The sequence below is a fragment of the Erpetoichthys calabaricus genome, chromosome 9, assembly GCF_900747795.2.
Source record: "Erpetoichthys calabaricus chromosome 9, fErpCal1.3, whole genome shotgun sequence".
Lineage (NCBI taxonomy): Eukaryota > Metazoa > Chordata > Cladistia > Polypteriformes > Polypteridae > Erpetoichthys > Erpetoichthys calabaricus.
This window is the reverse complement of record NC_041402.2, coordinates 117,966,609-117,989,643: the sequence shown is the minus strand read 5'-3', so window position 1 is coordinate 117,989,643 and position 23,035 is coordinate 117,966,609. Positions and strand designations below refer to the sequence as shown.

Sequence of the window (23,035 nt, the reverse complement as noted above, 5' to 3'; positions counted from 1 at the left end):
TTTACTTATTTATTATGTTCTACTATACTATTATCTTTCAATTTATGACTTTTTGTTAATCTAACTGATATTCTTCTAACTTTGCAGTTTTTGATAAGCGGATCAGGATGCATTTCACTGCGTGTTGTCCTGTATAACTATGCATGTGACAAATAAAGAATCTTGAGAATTTCAAAAACGGAGTTTACCGCACATGCATTTATTGCTTACTTTGTTAATGTATGTATATTTATCTGTCTGTTTATTTAAAAACCTAAATTTACCCCAGGAGTCAAAAACATTCTGTCTAGCCCTTGTACAAAAACCTAGAGAAAAGCTGGGGTATCACTTTGGTAAACCCATGTACTTTTGGAACTGTGAGAGGAAAATAGCACGACTTTACAGACAGGAGTCCAATGCAGAACTCTACTTACTTTGTTACTTTGTAAAAAAAAATTATTAAATGCTGATGATGTAGATCGTTTTGTCTATGCTGAAATTCCAAACAGAGAAACCTATCCTGACCTCATTAAAAAGATTCAGCATACTGGGACTCACATTACAAATATTGTTTTTACAGAAGTTCTGAAATAAAAGTGAAACTAATGAAATAGCAACAATTCAAAGAAAAAAAAATCTTAAAAGTGTGTATCCGGAAAACCAAATACAGGGGTTGGCGAGAGAAACGAGCAGGGGGCGAAGCCCCCTAGTTAAATATAGAGAAAAATGTACAATGTGCTGTAAATTCATGCTTTACACTGAATGCCAATATAAATGGTGCATTCAGAAATTACCATAAAGTTGTAATTTATACCAGTGCCAATACTAAATTGTCAAGTTATTTCCCCTCTTCTTAAATCCCCTTTTTCAAGAGGGTACATACCTTTTATAGTACTGTTTTAATGTGTGCCCAAGTGGGCCTTGTCACAAGTTTGTGATTCTCTCTGGTTAAGTTCATGTCTTGCACCTGATTTTGCAAAGACAGGCGCCAGTCCCAAACAAACCTCAATTAAACCAAACAGTATGTGTTGTGTTTCCAAACAATGATCAATTTCATTTTGATTAAAATATTAGTTAAAAAAAGAAAATGGCCTGAAAAAGATTTCAATTTCAGCTTGTGCATTAACAAAAGCATATACAGTATACTTTAACATTAAATTATATTTTTTTTTTTTCTGTCAATACATAATATTCAAGCCAACGTATTAAGACAATCCAGATATACGTAGAAGGTCTTGTGTCTTCCATTGCATTGACTATCCATATTACTAACCGAGAATGCTAAACCGGATGGACGCAGGGACATCCGGCCATGGGCCGTAGCCGCAAAAAGACGTACTGTGCAGGTGCCCCAAGAAATGAGGGGCCGCGAGAGGCGGATGAGGGGCCGTGAGAGGCGGACAAGACCACAGAAAAAAAGGAGTGAGCACAGAAAAAAGGAGTCAAAGAAATGAGGCGCAGCGAGCACAGAAAAAAGTAGTCAAACGCAGGCGCCGCACGAAACCCATTGCACACGAAACTAACACACAAAAAAAAAGAAGACGCTCATGCACAACAGCAAGGCACCCCCCCCCCCCACCGGCACCGGACGGGACACACACCAAGAGGGGGATTCAACAAGCCCCTGGAACACAAAACCACCCCACACACCCTACAAGCAACGGACGGGACACACACAAAGAGGGGGATTCAACAAGCCCCTGGAACACAAAAAGAAAGAAGACGCTCGCGCAACAACAATCCTCACCCCCTGAACACACATCAATAAGAAGTGACACCCAAAGCCACATATTCTAAAGGAAACGTCAACACCTTCACACTAGGCAGCATAGGTGTCAGCATAGGTGGATCTCCTTACAATAAAGCACTATTAACCGTTCAACTGCAGAAAAGGCTACATATTAACAGTGAATGCGATCCTCCTTATTACTTATCCATATTTCGCATGCTGAGAAACAAACAAGTCATGAATACACGGTCATGGGTACAAAACGATTCGGATAGGATAACGGGAACAAACACACGAACACGAATGAAACAACAAAATACACGGCGGCGCATACAACGCGCTTCGGAAACTCCGGGAGAAAAAATGTCTCGGATCAAAAAACGCAAAGCTCAAGTAACACCGTTACAGAGACGTGCCCAAATGGACAGACACAATGAACGTAGACGCATACAGCGCGCGTCTCAAAGTGCTGCATCGAAACAAGCACGATTTCAAAACGAAAGAGCTCGCGTCTCAGACATACAAAAAAGGGAGCGAAGAGACAGAATAAATGAACGCAGACGTCTACAACGAGCATATGAACTGCCAGAAAACAAGAAAGCAAGACTCCAAAAGCAGAAAGCTCAAATGACCGACATACAAAAACGGACAAGGCTCGATACAAACAATGCACGACGTAGACTGAAACGGACTTTGCGCAAAGCGGAGGCGAATCAATTAAAACAAAAAAATAGCGCGTCACAAATAATGGACATGCAACAACGCAGCACTCAAACGCCACAAGCAAAACATGCCCGTCGCGGACATCAACGCCAGACACATGCTAAACGCTTACGACAACGCCTTCAATAATGAGTCCACTATTGAGGAAAATTCATTGGGATTAATGAATGTCATTTGCAATCATTGTCATTCACTTAACTTCCCAGAAGAAACAACTGGCAATACAAATAATGAATTTACACGTTGTTGTCAAAAGGGGCAGATTAGACTGACTCCTTTACATTCATATCCTGAATATCTACAGAAGCTTCTAACTAACGATGTGCCTGAAAGTAAAAACTTTATGAACTGCATTAGATCCTACAATAGTTCATTTGCTTTTGCATCTACCGGAGTACATATCAGGCCACCAAAAGGCAATGGCCCATACTGCTTTCGCATATGTGGACAAATATTGCATCGCATTGGAACAGTGCACCCTGAAACAAATCAACAACGCAAATATGCACAAATCTACATCCTAGATCCAGATGAGGCAATCTATCAACGAATGAACCTTCCTGAAAACAAACAAACAAACAATGCACAGAGCTTATAATGAGAAACATCACTCATGTCATAAACAATCACCCATTAGCTAAGTCTATAAAAATGCTACATGAAGTTGAAAAGGAGGCCAATACAAAAGCAAATGCAGAAGGTATAGCAGCAACTACAATTGCTTTAGTCTTGATAAAGGACAAAGAACAAGATCCAAGACGATACAATCTTCCCGTCATTAATTAAGTGGCAATTGTCTTTCAAAGTAAAGATGGGGAACCTCCATTTCACCGAGATATTGTTCTACATTTATGTCCTGATAAAAACAACACACCTACATTCCAACGCATAGACATTTGCTTTCCGCTTCTTGATACTTTAACATACCCCATATTATTTCCAACTGGACAGGAAGGATGGAGTGCTACAATTTCAAGATTTAAAAAACATCAGGCACAGAAACGATCACGTGTATCCATGAAAGAATATTTCTCCTACAGACTCTCAGTAAGGGACGACTTTAATCCATTACTCAATGCAGGAAAGCTGACTCAACAATACATCATTGACGTTTATGTTCGAGCGCAATCAAATGATCTGCAGTGGATAAAAAACAACCAGCCTTCACTTAGAGCCGATAAATACAAATCACTGATGGACTACATTAATCGTGATGCTGACGTCATGGAGCACCCTGCTGGAAAACCTGTTATTCTACCATCATCCCTTCAAGGCAGCCCACGCAATATGCAACAACATTACCAAGATGCCATGGCTATCGTAAGAAAATTTGGAAAACCTGATCTGTTTATCACTATGACCTGCAATCCTAAATGGACAGAAATTACAACTAATCTTAAGCCCTGGCAGAGAGTCGAACATCGTCCTGATTTAGTTGCAAGAGTCTTTAGACTTAAACTGAATAACCTGCTACAAGATATCAAACAAAAATCTCTATTTGGAACTGTCACAGCCATTATCCACGTTATCGAGTTTCAGAAGAGAGGTTTACCACACGCCCATATATTAATAATACTTGATGAGGATTCAAAAATACGCACTGAATCTGACATTGATAAAATAGTCAAAGCTGAAATTCCAGACCGTGACACCTCTCCACGCCTCTTTCAAATTGTTATAAAAAATATGATTCATTCACCATGTGGCGCTACAAATCCAAACAGTCCATGTATGCTTAATGGCAAATGTTCAAAAGGCTTCCCCAAAGACTTCCAAGACGTTACACTTGGTAATATAAATGGATACCCTAAATATAGAAGACGAAAGACAAGTCAATTACAAATTCGTCCAGGTAATTCAATTGACAATAGCTGGGTCGTACCATACAATCCTTATTTATGTTTACGTTACAACTGCCATATAAATGTGGAGATCTGCACTACAGTAAAAAGCGTTAAATATCTATTCAAATACGTATACAAGGGACACGATTGTGCTAATGTCTCCATATCTGAAACGAATGCTCACGATGAAACTCGAATGTAGTGCTCCAGAGGCCATTTGGAGAATATTTTGCTTTCCTATGCACCATCAGAGCCACACAATATGTCGCTTGCCAGTTCATTTGGAGCACGAACAAACTGTCTGTTTTCATGCAGGTGATGAGCTACAAGCGGCAAAGAGAGCAGCCACAAAAGATACTAAACTAACCGCGTGGTTTAAACTCAATCAAAACGATCCCAACGCTCACCGTTGGAAATATTGGGAAATTCCTCTTCACTATGTTTGGATTGACAATGGCACTTTCTGGAGAAAACGACATCACCACGGTGATAATGTCATAGGCCGAATGTACACTGTCAGTATTAAAGAACCTGAAAGGTTTTACCTTAGATTACTTCTTCAACATGAAACCGGAGCTACATCATTTCACGACATTAAAACTGTACGAGATGGAATGTCTGACAGAGTTTGATGGTGCAGCCAACAGGCGGTAAATGACAAAGGATATTTATTAGATGATACAATTTGGCAAAAAACTCTACACGATGCGATATCCTATTCAATGCCATGTCAAGTTCGACAACTATTTGCTTATATCTGTGCCTTCTCCTCCCCATCACATCCTTTCACCCTCTGGAATACAAACAAAATGGGAATGATTGAAGATATTTGCCACAAGCTTCATGAGACAAATGATTCCTGCATCGACTGTGAAGCCTATGCACTAAACGACATTCGCTTAGCTCTTATGCTCCTTGGGTATACATTGGATAACTTCCATTTACCAAATGTTCCGGATTCCTTACCGGATATAAATTCCACAACTATTGATCTCCAACAAGAAGAACGAATTGCACAAACTATGCTTTCCTCTTTAAATGAATTACAATCTGCTGCTTTTCACAAAATTATTCATGCCACGGAGGACAACAGCCCTATACCCAAATGCTTCTTTCTTGACGGCCCTGGAGGAAGCGGAAAAACATACCTTTATGAAACACTTATACATTTCTTTGCTGCAAGACAACAGTTGATTATCGCATCTGCTACAACCGGAGTGGCAGCAAATTTGTTAATAAATGGTCGTACATGTCACTCCTTATTCAAAATACCGGTCCCAATCACAGAGACATCGGTATCCACTATGAACATTCACAGTAGCAATGCCCGAGACATCCGTCTTGCGAAACTGATAATTATTGATGAATGTACAATGGCATCCAGTCACTTACTCAACACCATTGATAAACTTCTACAAACGTTGATGAATAATAATATTCCCTTTGGAGGAAAAGTACTTTTATTAGGAGGAGATTTTAGACAATGCTTGGCTATTGTTCCACATGCCATGCGCTCAGCTATTGTTCAGTCCACCTTAAAATACGCAGACAATTGGCATTGCTTTCAAACAATACAGTTAGTACAAAACATGCGATGTCCAGATCCAGAATATAACAATTGGTTATTACAACTGGGAAATGGTACACTCACCAATACAGATGGACTTCACCCAGATATTATTACAATTCCCCAATCCTTTATCTGCGACGACTTAGTTACGGAGATATTTGGAACAGCAATCACATTAGACCAAATACCCCTTTTAACACAACGCACTATATTATGTCCAAAAAATATTAATGTTAATCACATTAATAACCAGGTCATTTCATTACTTACTGGAGAGACAAAGCTCTTTCTAAGCTCTGACAAAGTTGACTCTGATGACGACAATGAACATCTGAATTTCCCCTTAGAATATTTGAACACTATTAACCCAGCCGGATTACCACAACACAACCTTACCCTTAAAAACGGAACAATAATCATGCTATTAAGAAACCTTAATACTAAACAGGGTTTATGCAGTGGCACACGGTTAGTCGTCAACACCATGACACACAATGTTATTCAAGCAACAGTTCTTACAGGATCACATGCTAACAATACTGTTCTCATTCCTAGAATTGACCTTACGAGTTCTAACCTAGAATTACCTTTTACATTGAAACGCCGACAGTTCCCCATTAAACCTGCATTTGCCATGACCATCAACAAATCACAAGGACAAACCATGGTCAAGGTTGGCATCTACCTCTCTGAACCCGTTTTTGGACATGGACAACTTTATGTTGCCTTCTCACGTGTTCGACGTTCATCTGACGTTAAAGTTAAAATTATAAATGATCCATGCCAAAGACGACTCATTCAAGGACAAGACACCATCTTTACTACTAAAGTTGTATACAAAGAAATATTCCAATAAAACATTACTCTATGCCAAACACTCTATTTTTTATTTCTATAGGCATCATCCAAACCTGCACACTATTCTATATCTAATTCATACATCTCACTCTTTGTCATGCCCCAACGCCAGGGGTTGGCGAGCGAAGCGAGCAGGGGGCGGAGCCCCCTAGTACTAATAAGAGAACACACCGATCAGCTACAACATTAAAACCGCTGACAGTAACTGACATTGATTATCTTGTTACAATTGAACCTGACAACGATGTGGGATATTAGGCAGTAAGTGAACATTTAGTTATTGAAGACTAGGGGGCTCCGCCCCCTGCTCGCTTCGCTCGCCAACCCCTGGTGTTGGGAATGACAAAGAGCGTGATGTATGAATGAGATATAGAATAGTGTGACGGTGTAGATGATGCAAATAGAAAGCAAACAATAAAGTGTGTGGCACAGTGTAAAGGTTTATTGGAAAATTTCTTTGTACACGCCGTTTAAGTGTAAAAGGTAATTCCAGGTCAGAACTTGAAAGGTCAATGAAGATGGTCATTATCGTGATCAGAGTCAACTTTGTCAAAGCTTAGAAAGAGTTGTGTCTCTCCAGGAAGTAATGGAATGACTTGGGTATTTATGTTTTCCACATTAATATTTTTTGGACATAATATAGTGCGTTGTTTTAAAAGGGGCATTTGGTCTAATGAGATTGCTGTTCCAAATCTCTCTGTAACTAAGTCGTCGCAGATAAAGGCTTGAGGAATTGTAATAATATGTGGCTGAAGTCCATCTGTATTGGTGAGTGTACCATCTCTCAGTTGTAATAAGCAATTGTTATGATCTGGTTCTGGACATCGTATCTTTTTTACTAACTGTATCTTTTGAAAGCAATGCCAATTGTCTGCGTATTTTAAGGTGCACTGAACAATAGCTGAGTGCATGGCATCTGGAAGAATAGCTAATCACTGTTTAAAATCTCCTCCTAATAAAAGTACCTTTCCTCCAAATCGAATATTATTATTCATAAACGTTTGTAGAAGTTTATGAATGGTGTTGAGTAAGTGACTTCATGCCATTGTACATTCATCAATGAACAACATTTTTTGAAGACGGATGTCACGTGCAGTGCCACCGTTAATGTTCATAGTGGATACCGATTTGTAGGATCTAATGCAGTTGATAAGGATTTCACTTTCAGGTACATCGTCAGTTAGAATCTTCTGTAGATATTCAGTATATGAATGTAAAGAAGGCAGTCTAATTTGACCCTTTTGACAACAACGTCTAAATGTATTACTTGTATTGCCAGTTGTTTCTTCAGGGAAGTGAACTGAATGACAATGATTGCAAATGACATTCATTAATCCGAATGAATTTTCCCGGTGTATGTTTTGCTTGTGCCGTTTGAGAGGCGCGTTGTTGCATATGTAGTATTTGGGACGTGTTGTTTTGGAGCTGTAATCGATTTGCCTGTGCTGTGTGAGACGCCCGTTGTAGCCTTCCTTGCCGTTAACGTATGTCTGAGACGGGAGGTGTTTTGTTTTGAATCCGTGCCTGTTGCGATGCAGCACTTTGATTGATAGTTTGCGTCATGTGGATCCAGGATGTAGATTTGTGCATATTTGCGTTGTTGATTTGTTTCAGGGTGCACTGTTCCAATGCGATGCAGTATTTGTGCACATATGGGAAAGCAGTATGGGCCATTGCCTTTTGGTGGCCTGATATTTACTAAAAGCAAATGAACTATTGTAGGATCTAACGCAGTTCATAAAGTTTTTACTTTTAGGTACATCGTTAGTTAGAAGCTTTAGTTGAGCTTTGCGTTTTTGGAGTCGAGACATTTTTTCTTTTAGAAATATGGATAAGTAATAAGGAGTATTGCACTCACTGTTAATATGGAGACTTTTCTGCGGTTGAACGGTTAATAGTGCCTTATTGTAATGAGATCCACCTATGCTGCATAGCCGTCTATTTTGTTGTTTCTTTCGTGTTCGTGTGTTTGTTCCTGTTATCCTTTCCTTTTCGTTTTGTACCCGTGACCGTGTATTCATGACTTGTTTCTTTCTCAGCATCCGAAATATGGATAAGTAATAAGGAGGGTCGCAGTCACTGTTAATATGTTTCCTTTTCTGCAGTTGAACGGTTAATAGTGCTTTATTGTAAGGAGATCCACCAATGCTGACACCTATGCTGTCTAGTGTGAAGGTGCTGACGTTCACTTTAGAATATGTGGCTTTGGGTGTGACTTCTTATGGATGTGGGTGGGGGGGGGGGGGGGGGGGGGGGGGGGATTGTTGAGGATTGTTGTTGCGCGAGCGTCTTCTTTCTTTTTGTGTTCCTGTGTCTTGTTGAATCCCCCTCTTTGTGTGTGTCCCGTCCCTCGCTTGTAGGGTCTGTGGGGTGGTTTTGTGTTCTTTTTTTTGTGTTCCATGGGCTTGTTGAATCCCCCTCTTGGTGTGTGTCCCGTCCGGTGCCTGTAGGGGGGGGGGGGGTGCCTTGCTGTTGTGCGCGAGCCTCTTTTTTTTTTTTTTTTTTTTTTCGGGTCTAGTTTCGTGTGCAATGTGTTTCGTGCTTTTCCTGCGTTTGACTTTGCGCCTCATTTCTCCTTTTTGTATGTGCTCACTCCTTTTTTCTGTGGTCTTGTCCGCCACTCGCGGCCCCTCATCCGCCTTTGTCGCCCTCTTTTCTCCGCCTTTCTCCGACTCTCGCGGACTCTTTTTGCGCCTGCGCCTCTCGCGGCCCCTCATCCGCCTCTCTCGCCCTCTTTTGTCCGCCTTTCTCGGCTCCTCAGCCGACTCTCGCGGACTCTTTTTGCGCCTGCGCAGTACGTCTTTTTGCAGCTACGGCCCATGGCCGGATGTGCCTGCGTCCATCATCCGGTTTAGCATTCTCGGTTAGTAATATGGATATGTTGGGAGGCAGGAAAAATTCTCAAGCTTAAGTATGTGAGCGACTTTGGCAAGGGACAAATTGTGATAGCACGTCTTGTAGGGAGTTCCCAGTATACAGTGGCTAGTACCTACCAAAAGTGGTCCAAGGAAGAACAATTGGTCAACCACAGACAGAGTCATGAGCACCCAAGGTTCACGGATGCGCACGGGGAGCTAAGGCTAGCCTGTCTGGCCTGATCCCACAGAGGAGCTACTGCAGCACAAATTGCAGAAACTTAAAGTTGGAAATGAACTCTGTCCACTGCTAAAAGCACCTACAATAGGCACATGAGCGACAGAATTGGACCATGGACCAATGGAAGGTAGTGGCCTGGAATGATGAATTATACTTTTTAGATTAGTTGGACGGCCGAGTGCATGGGTTTCATTTAACTGGGGAAACAGAGGGGCAGCAGGATACAGTATGACATGAAGGGTAACTGGTGGATGCAGTGGGATGCTCTGGGCAACATTCTGCTGGGGAACCTTGGGTCCTGGAATTCATTTGGATGCTACTTTAAATGTACCACCTACCTAATGATTGTTGAAGACCACATACACCCCTTCATGATAATGATTTCCTATAATGGCACTGGCCGCATGCCCTGTCACAATGAGAAAGTTGTTCAAGAATGATTTGATGAACACAGCAAAGAGCCTCCAAACTCACCAGATCTCAATCTGACCGAATATCTGTGAGAAGCGCTGGAAAAACAAGACTGATCCAGGGAGGCTGCACCTTGCAACGCAGGGGACTTAAAGGATCTGCTAACATCTTGGTGCCACATACCACAGGACACCTTCAGAGGTCATATGCAGTTCATACTCTGGCAGGTCACAGATGTGCAGGCAGTACGAAGGGAGCCTGAACAATATTAGGCAGGTTGTTTTAATATTGTAATTGATATGTTTATAGTATTGGTGTAGCATTCTTTCCTCAAGTCAGTAAGCCTACGCAAACACTAGAAAACTGTAGAATAAAAAAAAATGAAGCAATATGGAATATCTCTATGGTGGAGTGACATACTTAGCAATCAACAACCACCAAGGATAAACAATTATTGGCAGACAAATTCAGAATAGTATTAAAAAAAATCACTATGAAATTACCCACAACTTCTGCAGTATAGGGCTAAAGTTAAAACAATCTACTGTTTACACAAATTTTCAAAAATGATAAATGCTACTACAAGCTACTCATTTGTCATGGTACAGTATACAAAAGACTGCAAGTAAAAAAGGAAGATATGAAAGTTTGGGTTTTGATATAGGCTGTGTCATTGTACTGTCACATCCATAAATAAATGCTCCTCTGACAACATATGCATCAAATTGTCCCTGCACAACTAATACCAGTTAATTTGAATAATGGCACACAACATAACTATATATTCATTTTATTTCCATAGGAGTTGAGGGTACAATTTTCAAAAATTCATTCTTATTCCACTCTTTGCAAAAGAATGGAGCTTTTGGATGTTGAGTATCAACTATAGAACTTCCCTTTTAGTTTGTATTTTACCAAAATAATAATGCACTGTAAATCTTAAATAAGATCACTTTCAGCTAATCTGACCGTGATTTTAGGTTAAAAATAAAAGTCAAGGTTTTAGACCATGTTACTACACAATGTGATGCATGAATATAAATTTGAATGCATTCTTCATAATCACAACAAAAAGTGAAATAAATGATTTAACAGAACAAACAAATATACAAAATAAGAACATACAACTTAGCTGAAAGCTAGCAAAGTTTAAAAAAATAAAAAAACTTTGCTAGAGTGTAACAACTCAAAGCACTTTTATAATTAACACAAAATAAGGAAAACTTAAAGGAATGTTGAGTATCACACCTTAATCAATCAATAGAAATTAATTAGCATATTATCATGTGCTAATAAGCTAGCAAAGAGAAAGATTAAATTATCTTGGATAAGCTGCCATTTCTGTATCATTATCACATACTGCATATACCTATCATACACATTTATATTTCCTATAAAAAAGACATTTCGACTTAAAAACCTTTGGATTTTTTGTTTTGGAATAATTAATATTCTATACTTAGAATCCAAAGAAACATTTCTATAATAAGCACCTCTGAAATGTGTATTTTTTTATAACACTTAAATCACTATACACTAATAAATGACTGAGGGATAAAGTGTAAAGAAAAAAGGTCTGAATGCAAGATAGGCTGGAGTGGGGTGTGGGGGAATTACAATATGGTACCCTATGTGAAGCCTATGCAAACCACTATCATTTCATAATATGCACTAGAATTCAGTTTATAGATATATACAGTTAGGTTCATAAATATTTGGACAGAGACAACTTTTTTCTAATTTTGGTCCTGTACATTACCACAATGAATTTTAAATGAAACAACTCAGATGCAGTTGAAGTGCAGACTTTCAGCTTTAATTCAGTGGGGTGAACAAAACGATTGCATAAAAATGTGAGGCAACTAAAGCATTTTTTTAACACAATCCCGTCATTTCAGGGGCTCAAAAGTAATTGGACAATTGACTCAAAGGCTATTTCATTGGCAGGTGTGGGCAAGTCCGTTGTTATGTCATTATCAGTTAAGCAGATAAAAAGCCTGAAGTTGATTTGAGGTGTAGTGCTTGCATGTGGAAGATGTTGCTGTGAACAGACAACATGCGGTCAAAGGAAATCTCCATGCAAGTGAAAGAAGCTATCCTTAAGCTGCGAAAACTGAAAAAAAACATTCGAGAAATTGCTATAATATTACGAGTGGCAAAATGTACAGTTTGATACATCCTGAGAAATAAAGCAAGCACTGGTGAACTCAGCAATGCAAAAAGACCTGGACATCCACGGAAGACAACAGTGGTGGATGATCGCAGAATCATTTCCATGGTGAAGAGAAACCCCTTCACAACAGCCAACCAAGTGAACAACACTCTCCAGGGGGTAGGCATATTGATATCCAAGTCTACCATAAAGAGAAGACTGCATGAAAGTAAATACAGAGGGTGCACTGCAAGGTGCAAGCCACTCATAAGCCTTAAGAATAGAAAGGCTAGATTGGACTTTGCTGAAGAACATCTAAAAAAGCCAGCACAGTTCTGGAAAAACATTCTTTGGACAGATGAAACTAAGATCAACCTCTACCAGAATGATGGCAAGAAAAAAGTATGCAGGAGGTGTGGAACAGCTCATTATCCAAAGCATACCATATCATCTGTAAAACACAGTGGAGGCAGTGTGATGGCTTGGGCGTGCATGGCTGCCTGTGGCACTGGGACACTAGTGTTTATTGATGATGTGACACAGGACAGAAGCAGCCGAATGAATTCTGAGGTGTTCAGAGACATACTGTCTGCTCAAATCCAGCTAAATGCAGTCAAATTGATTGGGTGGCGTTTCATGATACAGATGGACAATGACGCAAAACATACAGCCAAAGCAACCTAGGAGTTTATTTAAGCAAAGAAGTGGAAAATTCTTGAATGGCCAAGTCAGTCACCTGATCTTAACCCAATTGAGCATGCATTTCACTTGTTGAAGACTAAACTTCGAACAGAAAGGCCCACAAACAAACAGCAACTGAAAGCTGCTGCAGTAAAGGCCTGGCAGTAGAGGTGGGCGGTATGACCAAAATTCTGTATCACGGTATTTTTCTAAATTCTGCCGGTTTCACGGCATCAGACGGTATTTTTTTCCCCATGCATGAGTAGATGTTAACCACATTTTCCACTGCAATTATTGCAGTAGACTGGCTAAGAATAACCTATTAGACTGTTATGAGAATTGTACATCGTACAAAAAGACATTTTAATGTGCATACAAGTATTAATCCAGGGTTGCATGGCCCCATAAAGTGATAGTTTTCAAGGGGGTGGCACTAAAGAGAAGGAATAACATTGCATGACAGATGCAGTCAAAATATAGAACCTTTAATTGAACAAATTTTGCAAAAGCTTAAATTATGATTTTGACAACATATTTTCAACCATCCAAAGAGGCATTTAGACTTAGTAAAATATCCAGAGGTGTTTGTCAAAAGTTGGATTGCACTGAACACGTCTTAGAAAAGGAATAAATAGTAAATATTTTTTGTAAACCAACTACACTTTCTGTTAATGTTATCAATCTCTGTCCACTGACACGTTAAAGTGACTTTTTAAACAATTTTACCATCATTAAACTGCATAATATTTAAACTAATAAATAATAACAATAAAATATATAATAGTATTACTGATAGTTGCACCATTACTTCAAGGCTTCAAGCCCAGGTGCATTACACAGTATTCACCAAATTAAAATAAAATAAAACAAGTGCAACTTGGTGACGACATCTTACCAACTGTACCATCATTTAGGCAAACTGCATTAATATGGACCTTGCTTCAAGCTAAGCTATATACATAAATAATAAAAACTGCAACTTGCATTTATAATGCTGTTTGTGGTATAGCCCTATGGAAGCGCATTAGGGCCACTGTGAAGAAAAAAAAATATGGACACGGAAGAAAAAAAAACAAACTATATGTCGAGAATAAATTCGACATGTTGACTATGTCAAGATTAAAGTCGACATTTCCACTTTATTCTCATAGTTTATTTTTTAATTAAAGTAGAATGTTGTAAACTAAACTTCATCCTAAAATCAATGTTTAATTTACTAGATTTTCTCAAACCCCGTCACAAGTTAATACAGCACATCAAACACTTTGTGTTAAGTGTTCCCCGACCCAGTCGTTAATCACTACGCTTCTTAAACTGACTTCCTCCGCACTAAGAGCAGGCGCCTACATCAATTACCGCACAGAATCCATTCACTTCATGATATTCCTGCTCTCTACCAAAACCCCAGTTCCTATCTTTCCTTTTTCTTTCTCCACATAACCAATCACCACACGATAAATGTCTTTGTGAAATTAAAACTAGTTATTAACTTAGCCGACAGAGTGTTCAGAACTTTAAAAATATCTTCCGTTATACATCGCAGGATGAATACAAGCAAAACATACACTAGCAAGTACAAAAACAAGTACAACTTGTTTGTTACTTGTTTCAACTAAAGTATCTCCAGGCGACGGACGTGACTCCTTTTTTTCGGCAAAAGTTCTTCTGTTCCTCATGTTCTACTTTACTTTTAGTTCAGTTTCGGAATGCTCTCTGTCTATTTTCACCGCGCGGCATACCTATGCTACCGCCCACTATTTGGTGGTGTAGCAGTGAAAAAGAGCCCTAGTGCAACAAATGTGTTTAGCGGTGTAGCAGTGAAAAAGGTCCCCACTTGAACAGTTTCCCGCTGCGCCACGTTCCGAACGTCATTTAGGCAATTTAAACCGGTGTTGCGGTATAAGAAAAATCCATATCATAAAAAAAAAAAAAAACGGTTTTCGGTATGAACCAGTATACCGCCCATCACTACCTGGCAGAGCATTAAAAAGTAGGAAACCCAGCATCTGGTGATGTCCATGAGTTCAAGACTTCAGGCTGTCATTGCCAGCAAAGAGTTTTCAACCAAGTATTAGAAATGAACATTTTATTTACAGTTATTTAATTTGTCCAATTACTTTTGAGCCCCTGAAATGAAGGGATTGTGTTAAAAAAAATGCTTTAGTTGCCTCACATTGTTATGCAATCGTTTTGTTCACCCCACTGAATTAAATCTGAAAGTCTGCACTTTAACTGCATCCGTTTTTTAAAATTCATTGTGGTAATGTACAGAACCAAAATTAGAAAAAATATTTATGGACCCAACTGCATATGTTCTATTTAAGATTAGGTGCCTGCCAAAAAAGAGGGTCACAGATAAGCTATTTTGACATATGTTTATGAATATTTGAAATCTTCTACAGAAGTCAAAGAATTACCTTAAAAAAAAAAAACTAAAAAAAAAAAAAAAAAACCACTTGAATTTGCTTTAACATGTATTACTTCTGTGAACTACTCTCATTTTCTGCAAGCATTAATATAGCAATATTTCAGCCAAAAATACAGTCTATCAGTTGTATGCTCACAACATTCAAAGCATGACATGGGGATTAGGGGGCAGGAGTAATCTTTTTTATGGGTGTTTTAATTAGCAATAAAAATATCAATCAGCCTTAAATCAAAATTTGCCATTTTCTGCTTGTAATTTTGTAGTCACCTTATAACCGTACGAAAGGGCTGCCAGGTTCATGAAGTTGAGTATTTTAAACTGAGGGTGTGAAAACTGCTGAAGAAAACGAAGAAGAAAAGAGCTGCTGTTTGGAAGCATTTTAAAGTGTCAGAACCTGTAAAATTTGCAATGAAAAAGTCATGGTGGATTTAAAGCAAAGACGCTTATAAAGACTAATTTGATTAGATACTTGTGAGTGGGTACAGATCTCAGCTGAACACGCCAAATTTCAACAATGTAGTGAAAGCAGTAAAACCGCTCAAGGATCCAAATCTGCTTCAGGAAGCAGTAATGCTACTGTGGAGAACAAGCAGAAATAGTACTGGAATAGGTAACAATCAAAATGTATTACTAATAAAATAATGGAGTTTAACGTTATAGACAACAAAAGGTATTTAGAACAGCAGAATGCATGGGATCCCATAATTGAACACTTGGAGGCACAGTATACTCTGTCAACTAAGTAGATTCTTTTCAGATGTAGCATTACCCGAGATGTTACTGCAAGAGGTAATATAACCTCTATAAACTTTTAGAAGTTACATCTGGAACTCTGATTTTAATATTGTTTCCTGAATGTTCAGTGAATCCAACCAATTGAAGAGCACAGTAACAGAAACTTTATATTTCTGTTCTCCGTGAAAATAGATTACATTTTTTACTCAAACATTACAACAACACAGGGTAAAAGACTGAATGTGTGTGTGTATTTTTATATATATATATATATATATATATATATATATATATATATATATATATATACACACACACACACTAGGGGGCTCTGCCCCCTGCTCGCTTCGCTCGCCCACCCCTGTGTTTGGTTTACCAGATCTACAATTTAAAGAGATTGTTATTTTCATGGGAATTGTTACATATGCATTAATTTCACTTTTACTTTAAAAACTTTTGTGAAAACAATACTTGTCCTTTATTTCCGGCCCCCTGCATGGTTACATCTCTTTCTCACTAGACGTATAACGCTGCTTGCGCTGTGAAGGGGGAGGCGGCTGAACGCACGCTAAGGATATGCCGTCGGATCATCTGCTGTCTTTCTGCTGCGGACGTGCTGCCTGTTCTGCTTGTCACATGTCGTTATTTTAAGAGCTGGGAGCACATGATGCGTGCCTGCCAAAAGCAATCCAACAACTGCTAGGTTAGATGTCTGAGGACTTGTTTTAAATGACGGCTCACTGCCTTGTCTTGCGTGACGTTGTAAAAACAATAATTGTCCATTATTTCTGGCCCCGGGCGTGGTTAAATCTCTTTCTTGCAGGACGTATAATGCTGCTCGCGTTGTGGGGGGGGGGGGGCAGCTGTTGTCACGCTGCCCGATCATTTTAAAGCCTATACAGCCGGTCCTTTTTGCCACTTCGTGTCTCTGCTGCTCACGTTGTGATCGCTTCTCTGTGATCATAAATATACACCTGACCGAATTGTGTTTTCTTTTAAATTAAACTTGTCATTGCTTTAACTGTTGCGGAACCACAGATTCTCATAGCGTATGGTCCATTATTGTGTAAATCTACGTTTTGTGCATTGAACGATGCAAAGGCGAAAAGACTTTGTTTTTTTCCTCTTTACCTTTTATTTCTGAACTCGCTTTGTCCTCCTATTTTTTTCAATTACACCTGGTCCTGATGATTAATTTCCTTTTGTTTGCGCGAATGCGATCTTTAGTCGTTGACGTTTCATTTATAATGTATTGTCCTTTATACACTTTATACACACTAAGACCCCTGGATCTGTGAGTGCTGCGTGCCTTTACACTACTGATTTTTTTGCTGGCCGTGCTCGGATATTGCTTGTAAGTAGGGGGTGTCTTGCAAGAATCTCATGTTCTATATCTGCTGCCATTCTCTTTTGTCTTGCGGGTCTTTTATTTGTCTTCCATGATCTTAACGTGAAGATCATGTATCATCTCCTAGTCATTCCCTCCCACAGGATTTTTTTAATATATATTCTTCTTGGGGTACGCCTTTAAAATGAACAATACCTTTCTGCATTTAAACTGCTTCAACATTTGTGATGTTGCTCAATTACTAAATTGTGATGCACTCCTTCCCTGATCAAACATACAAAAAAGAAACCTGCACACATGACAAAGTGACAACAATAAAACAAGGCAGAAATGGAGTCTCCAGTGTGCACCCTTTTTCACCACTAGTGTTTATTTGGTCTAGATTTGTTTTAAATGAAATGTCTGGTGTTTTCAATTCAAAATGATTTCATCACAATCATTGTATATATACACGTTTGACACATAAAACTGTTCGAAAATGAAGCACATAATTTATATATATATATATTTTTTTTTAAATAACTATCCAGCTCTTGCATGTTATATTGGAGCCAAAGGGTATTGGTGTCCCTTTTAAAAGAAAAACCTTAAAATTTGGTCCTATTTTATCAAAGTAAGGAGACATTCCTTGTTCATTTGTCTGCTTGCAGTGGCCATCATGGGTGGAGTTATGACAACCCAATACCCCAAAAAAAATAAAAATTAAAAAAAAAATTAAAAAATGAAATGTGCAGTGTGCGTGAATGAACCACCACAAATTATTTATTGATGTTTTTAATACAACATGAGGCACTCTTGCCAAGGATTTGGTAATAAAAGAACTGAGCACAATGTTTTTGAGCGACAACATTCACAGACATTGATATCAATCAATACAGAAGTACATAGGGAAAATATAAAAACAGCATGTAGAATGTGGTGCTGTGAGTCAGGAATGACAGCTTTGCATTACCACTCTGCCTGCGATAAAGTATCTGTACTGAACTTACTAAAGTGCAGACTGTTTTAACTTGGGTGAACTGGAACTGCTAAACCAGCCCTTGTGCATTTGTGTGTGTGTGTGTTCACGTGTGACAGATTGGCACCCTGCCAGGCCTTGTTCCTGCCTTGAACCAGATGCTTGCTGGCATAGGTTCCAGCCACCCCGTGATCCTGCCCTGGATAATCAGGTTAGGAAAACAAATGATGATTGTTATTATTACTACTATTATTGTGCCCATAGTAAAAATATGAACAGAGCAATGGATGGAAGATATGGAGGACAGCAAATTATAATATTGGCCTGCAAAGCTGCATAGTGATAGTGCAGCACTACTGTAGAAAAGGAATGGTGCCCTGTGCACGGTTTGCTCCTGCTTTGCTTCCTATGCAAGCTGCCCAACCCAACCCCTCACCACGACCCTGGTCTAGAATAAACAGGATTGAAAATGTTAAGTAAAAAATAAAAAAAATCAATAGTTAATAACCATGGCATGTAGTTTAATTATAAAAACACTACTTTAACAAGAACATAAGGCTTGTATATGGCTGGTTAAGAAGGAACTTAGTGTGTATTATAAAAACAGCTACAGAATAAAGAAAACCGGAAGCCAATAGTTCTGGTAACATTAAATCGTTGATCAGTATAAGTCCTTAAAAAAAAAAAAAAATTTTTTTGATCACAGCATCCCTATATTGTTAACCACAAAACATAACATTCGCAAAATAGCTTGATTCAATTTTGAGATGAATAATGTCTCACTAGTTCTTTCCACAATTGAGTTTACTAATTTGTCGTTTAAATCCCTTTCCTCTAAAGAACATATTTAACAGAACAGAACTTAACCCCGTTATTTTAATCAACCTAACTTTGATTACCAGGTTTATTGCTAACTAGCAGCAACACACAGCATCACCCAGAAAGCAAGTTTAAGGGACAACTGTCCAAATTCTACTTGGTAGAACAAGTCAATTTGCACACTGCACTCATTTAAGGAGTTTATAGTTTTGACAAAAATAATAACTGATAAAAATAAAAATGTTTCTCAGACGATTATTATGGGTGACAAATCATATTGCTCAAATACAGGATGGTGCATAAAAAGGATGGCCCTTAAAAATCACCATATTAAAAAGGAAACCTCATAAGTTACCCCACAGTCAAAACTGTAGGCTCTTAATAGTTTGTCTCTCCCTGACAAAACGGGATGTGTATGCCAAATTTTGTTGAAACTGGAACAAGGGTGTAGAAACAACAGCTGATGGCATGACCATTAATCCCCCTTAGATGCTCGGAGAAGCTACGAAACAAGTTCTTTACAAGAAGGGAGACATCAAAAGCTTGCGTCAAACGTCAAGCGGACTCGCTCTCTGCATTCTCTCACTACGTGGCTTTATCATGAACCCATAGAAATTCTGTACCCTTTCATTTGGGGTACAATTTAACAGAGTAAAATAAAAAAATCTCCTAGCCTCACGCTCCTCATATTTTAACATTAGCGCCATTTCCAATTCTACAAATCGTTCCAGAAAAGCTTGATTTATTAACAACTCAGGATGCGGCCTAGTTTTAAACCCCTCCAATGAGTAAACAAAAAGAGATCGGCGCGCGCCTGCAGAGCTGCTCGCAAGATGAAGATAACGATATATCAAGTAAATACGGAACATCAACGCAAAAAGTGACCTACAGTACATGATTTCTTTCACGTTTTACGCACAAACAATCCTCAACGGTTATGGCGCTTTCGAGGTTTCAAAATATGGTCTTCAACTGCACATTTCCACGCGTGCAGTGCGCAGTGCAATTGAGAAGCCATCATTCTTTCTACCGTAGTTGTCTTGTTAATAACGGGTAACACCCAAAATAAATTATAAGCAAAGTGCGGATAGACACCAAGAACTTAACACTGCCCCGGGCAGACTTCTTATTTTGCAACGTTCTGCTTTGTTCGTTCTGGAATCTTTTCACACGGACTGCAAGCGTGCAACCAAAGCAGTCGGAGTCCCTACTCCCCTATTTCTCTCACTTTCCATCAAGCTCCCGACTTACCTTTCGCGAGCGCGACAGTGGAATTCTCGGTGTCGATCGTGTACAAAATCCCTTCGTAACGAATCTCGGCCTTTGAAATGAGGCTGATTTTACTGCCGATGTATGGGGTCCCCCCGCTCATGATGACTCCAGACGCTCCACACAGTTCCTTTGAGAGTATTGGAAATAAACTAAAATGGAGTCGGTGCTCAATACGGCAGCAAACACCAGTCACTCTTTCTCCCTTTTTCTTTTTCGTTGCTTCTCTTAAAGCGAGTTCCCAGGTGCTGCTTTTAGCTGCTACAACAATATGGCGGCCTTCATTTTCCTTCGCATTAACAGCGGAGAGTTGCGAACGAATAGCGACATCTCGCGAGATTATAACGGCGAGTTTGTGACTAGCCTGTCAGACAATAACAAAAACAAATGTGACGTAGACGGATACCTGCTGCGTCAGCTGTTTGGAACAGCAGTTGTCCGTGTTTTATACGGCATCCTTGCTTAATGGAGCTCCAAGAATGAGAGCGTGGATTTCATAAGAAAAAAACTGAAGACACACATTCGAATGAAACAGCTTTTCCTTAGCAGTGACAACGTAAATTAGCATTCCATTTCTTATCAGAATAAAGTAGGTCAGAAAAGAACGAGTTACTTTAATGGCCCTGCAAGTGTTTTCGTGCCATTCTAATCGTAATCTTGTTTCTGGCAATATGTGGGGTCGCTGTTGTTTGCAAAAAGGGACATAATAGTTCGGTGTAATTTGCGAAATGCGAACATACTATACATTGTTGATTATTTTATGTGCAACCAACATACATCACCCATACTTTCCAATACAATAGCTGAATGTGAGAATAGCGCATGAAACAGTAAAATAATAACACGTTTTATTTATATAGCACATGCTCAACGCGCTTCACAGAAATTCGAATTGAACAGCAGAGTATATACGACACTTGAAACAACATATAAAACGCATACACGTGGAACGTTAAATAAAGATAAATACAGGAAAACTCTGAAATAGAATAACACACAATAATAAACCTGTACAAAAGTACAGATATACAAAATCCTACAAGAAAACCCCAAAGAAATAACATAATTTGTGATACAAACACAAATCATCTTGAACACCTGGACAGAAAGGGTATACTGAAAGAAGAATCAGAATATCAGGCAAGTTAAATGCCTTCTTGAATAAATGAGTTTTAAGTTTGTTTGTTTTTTTTTTTAATGACGCAGCTGATCTAATACATTTAGGGAGGTTGTTCCAAAATCTAGGTGCAATAGAAGGCTTTTTCAGCACAGGTTAGTTTGAATTACAACAAGATTGCCAAAATTGGTGTACCTTAGTGGTCAAACAGGAATATAGTGATGGTGGAGGTAACTGGCCTAATTTTCTGGTGCAAGTAGGGTTTTTAAAGTTTTATAGGATAGCAATAGAATTTTATATTCAGTCCAAGGAGCCGATGAAGGCCAACCAGCATGGGTGCTAGGTGCTCACTATTGTTGGTCGCTGTGAGGACTATTTTAGCAGAGTTTAGAACCAACTGCAGCTGTGATAAAAAAATTTGAAGGGGCATCTGCCAGTAATGAGTTACAGCTGTTGATGAGGGATGGAATAAAAACATGGGCTAGTTTCTCAGCATTAGAAAATGGAGAGGAATAAACGAGCATGGAGGTGGAAATCAGAAAGGTTCAGTTTTAAAACCATCACCCACAGCAGTAGCTCTAGTTGAGCTGCGTGACGCATGCTTAAGACTTTTCAATTTGTTCCTGTGTTTTATTTATTGATGATCACTCTAAATTTAGTCAAAACAACAGTCAAGTTCAATTAAAGCAACCTAGTAAAAATTGCAATTTAAAAATTTCATTTTTACAAGTGTCTTACTGTCTCTGTAGAATTTGCATGTTCCGCTTGGGACTATCACCAAGTATCTCAGTTTTTGTCTCATGTCCCAATGATGTGAATGTTAGATTAACTGTCAAATGTATATGGGCCTAGTGTGACTGTAGGGTTGAGTGTGCCCTGCAATGGTAGCCAGTATAAGCTACATCTCCTCATTGGTTTAGAAATCTGCATGAAGGGAAGATCAATAGTAGTGTAAAAACAAATATGCATAGTAATTACATTTCCAACCCATAGTTAAAGTGCCAAAGCAGAAATGTGAAATTATAGCAATAACAAAAATGTGGCTAAATAACAAAGATGTGGATGAGTACAAAAGAGATGGTTACACATTTTTAGGAAGGATAGACAGAACAGAAAAGGTGGGGGTTGCAGTTTATGTCAAATAGAATTCAAATGTATGTCTTCTTCAATTGGATGATGAGTCACATCTTGGTGAGGATGTCTGGATTTGGCTTGGATGTATTAGGGATAGAGGCCTTATTGTAGCAGTGTGCTATAGACCTGTCAATGCAGACATTAATTTCAATATTCACTTTTTCTATATTAAAAGGCAAGATTA

General features: G+C 38.9%; 1 protein-coding gene across 2 annotated transcripts in view; it reads right to left on the bottom strand.

Annotated features, from left to right (window-relative positions):
* Positions 1-20,923, bottom strand: part of LOC114658063 (protein LSM14 homolog A-like) — a 94,002-nt gene extending 73,079 nt beyond the window's left edge. Inside the window, exon 1 of one of the 2 annotated variants that reach the window (XM_028810087.2) lies at positions 20,583-20,923. In XM_028810087.2, the coding sequence (XP_028665920.1) occupies positions 20,583-20,703 (121 nt within the window). In that variant the 5' untranslated portion in view covers positions 20,704-20,923. The remainder of the gene's footprint in view (positions 1-20,582) is intronic. The other variant, XM_028810088.2, reaches the window with a different exon arrangement.
* Positions 20,924-23,035: the final 2,112 nt, after the last annotated feature.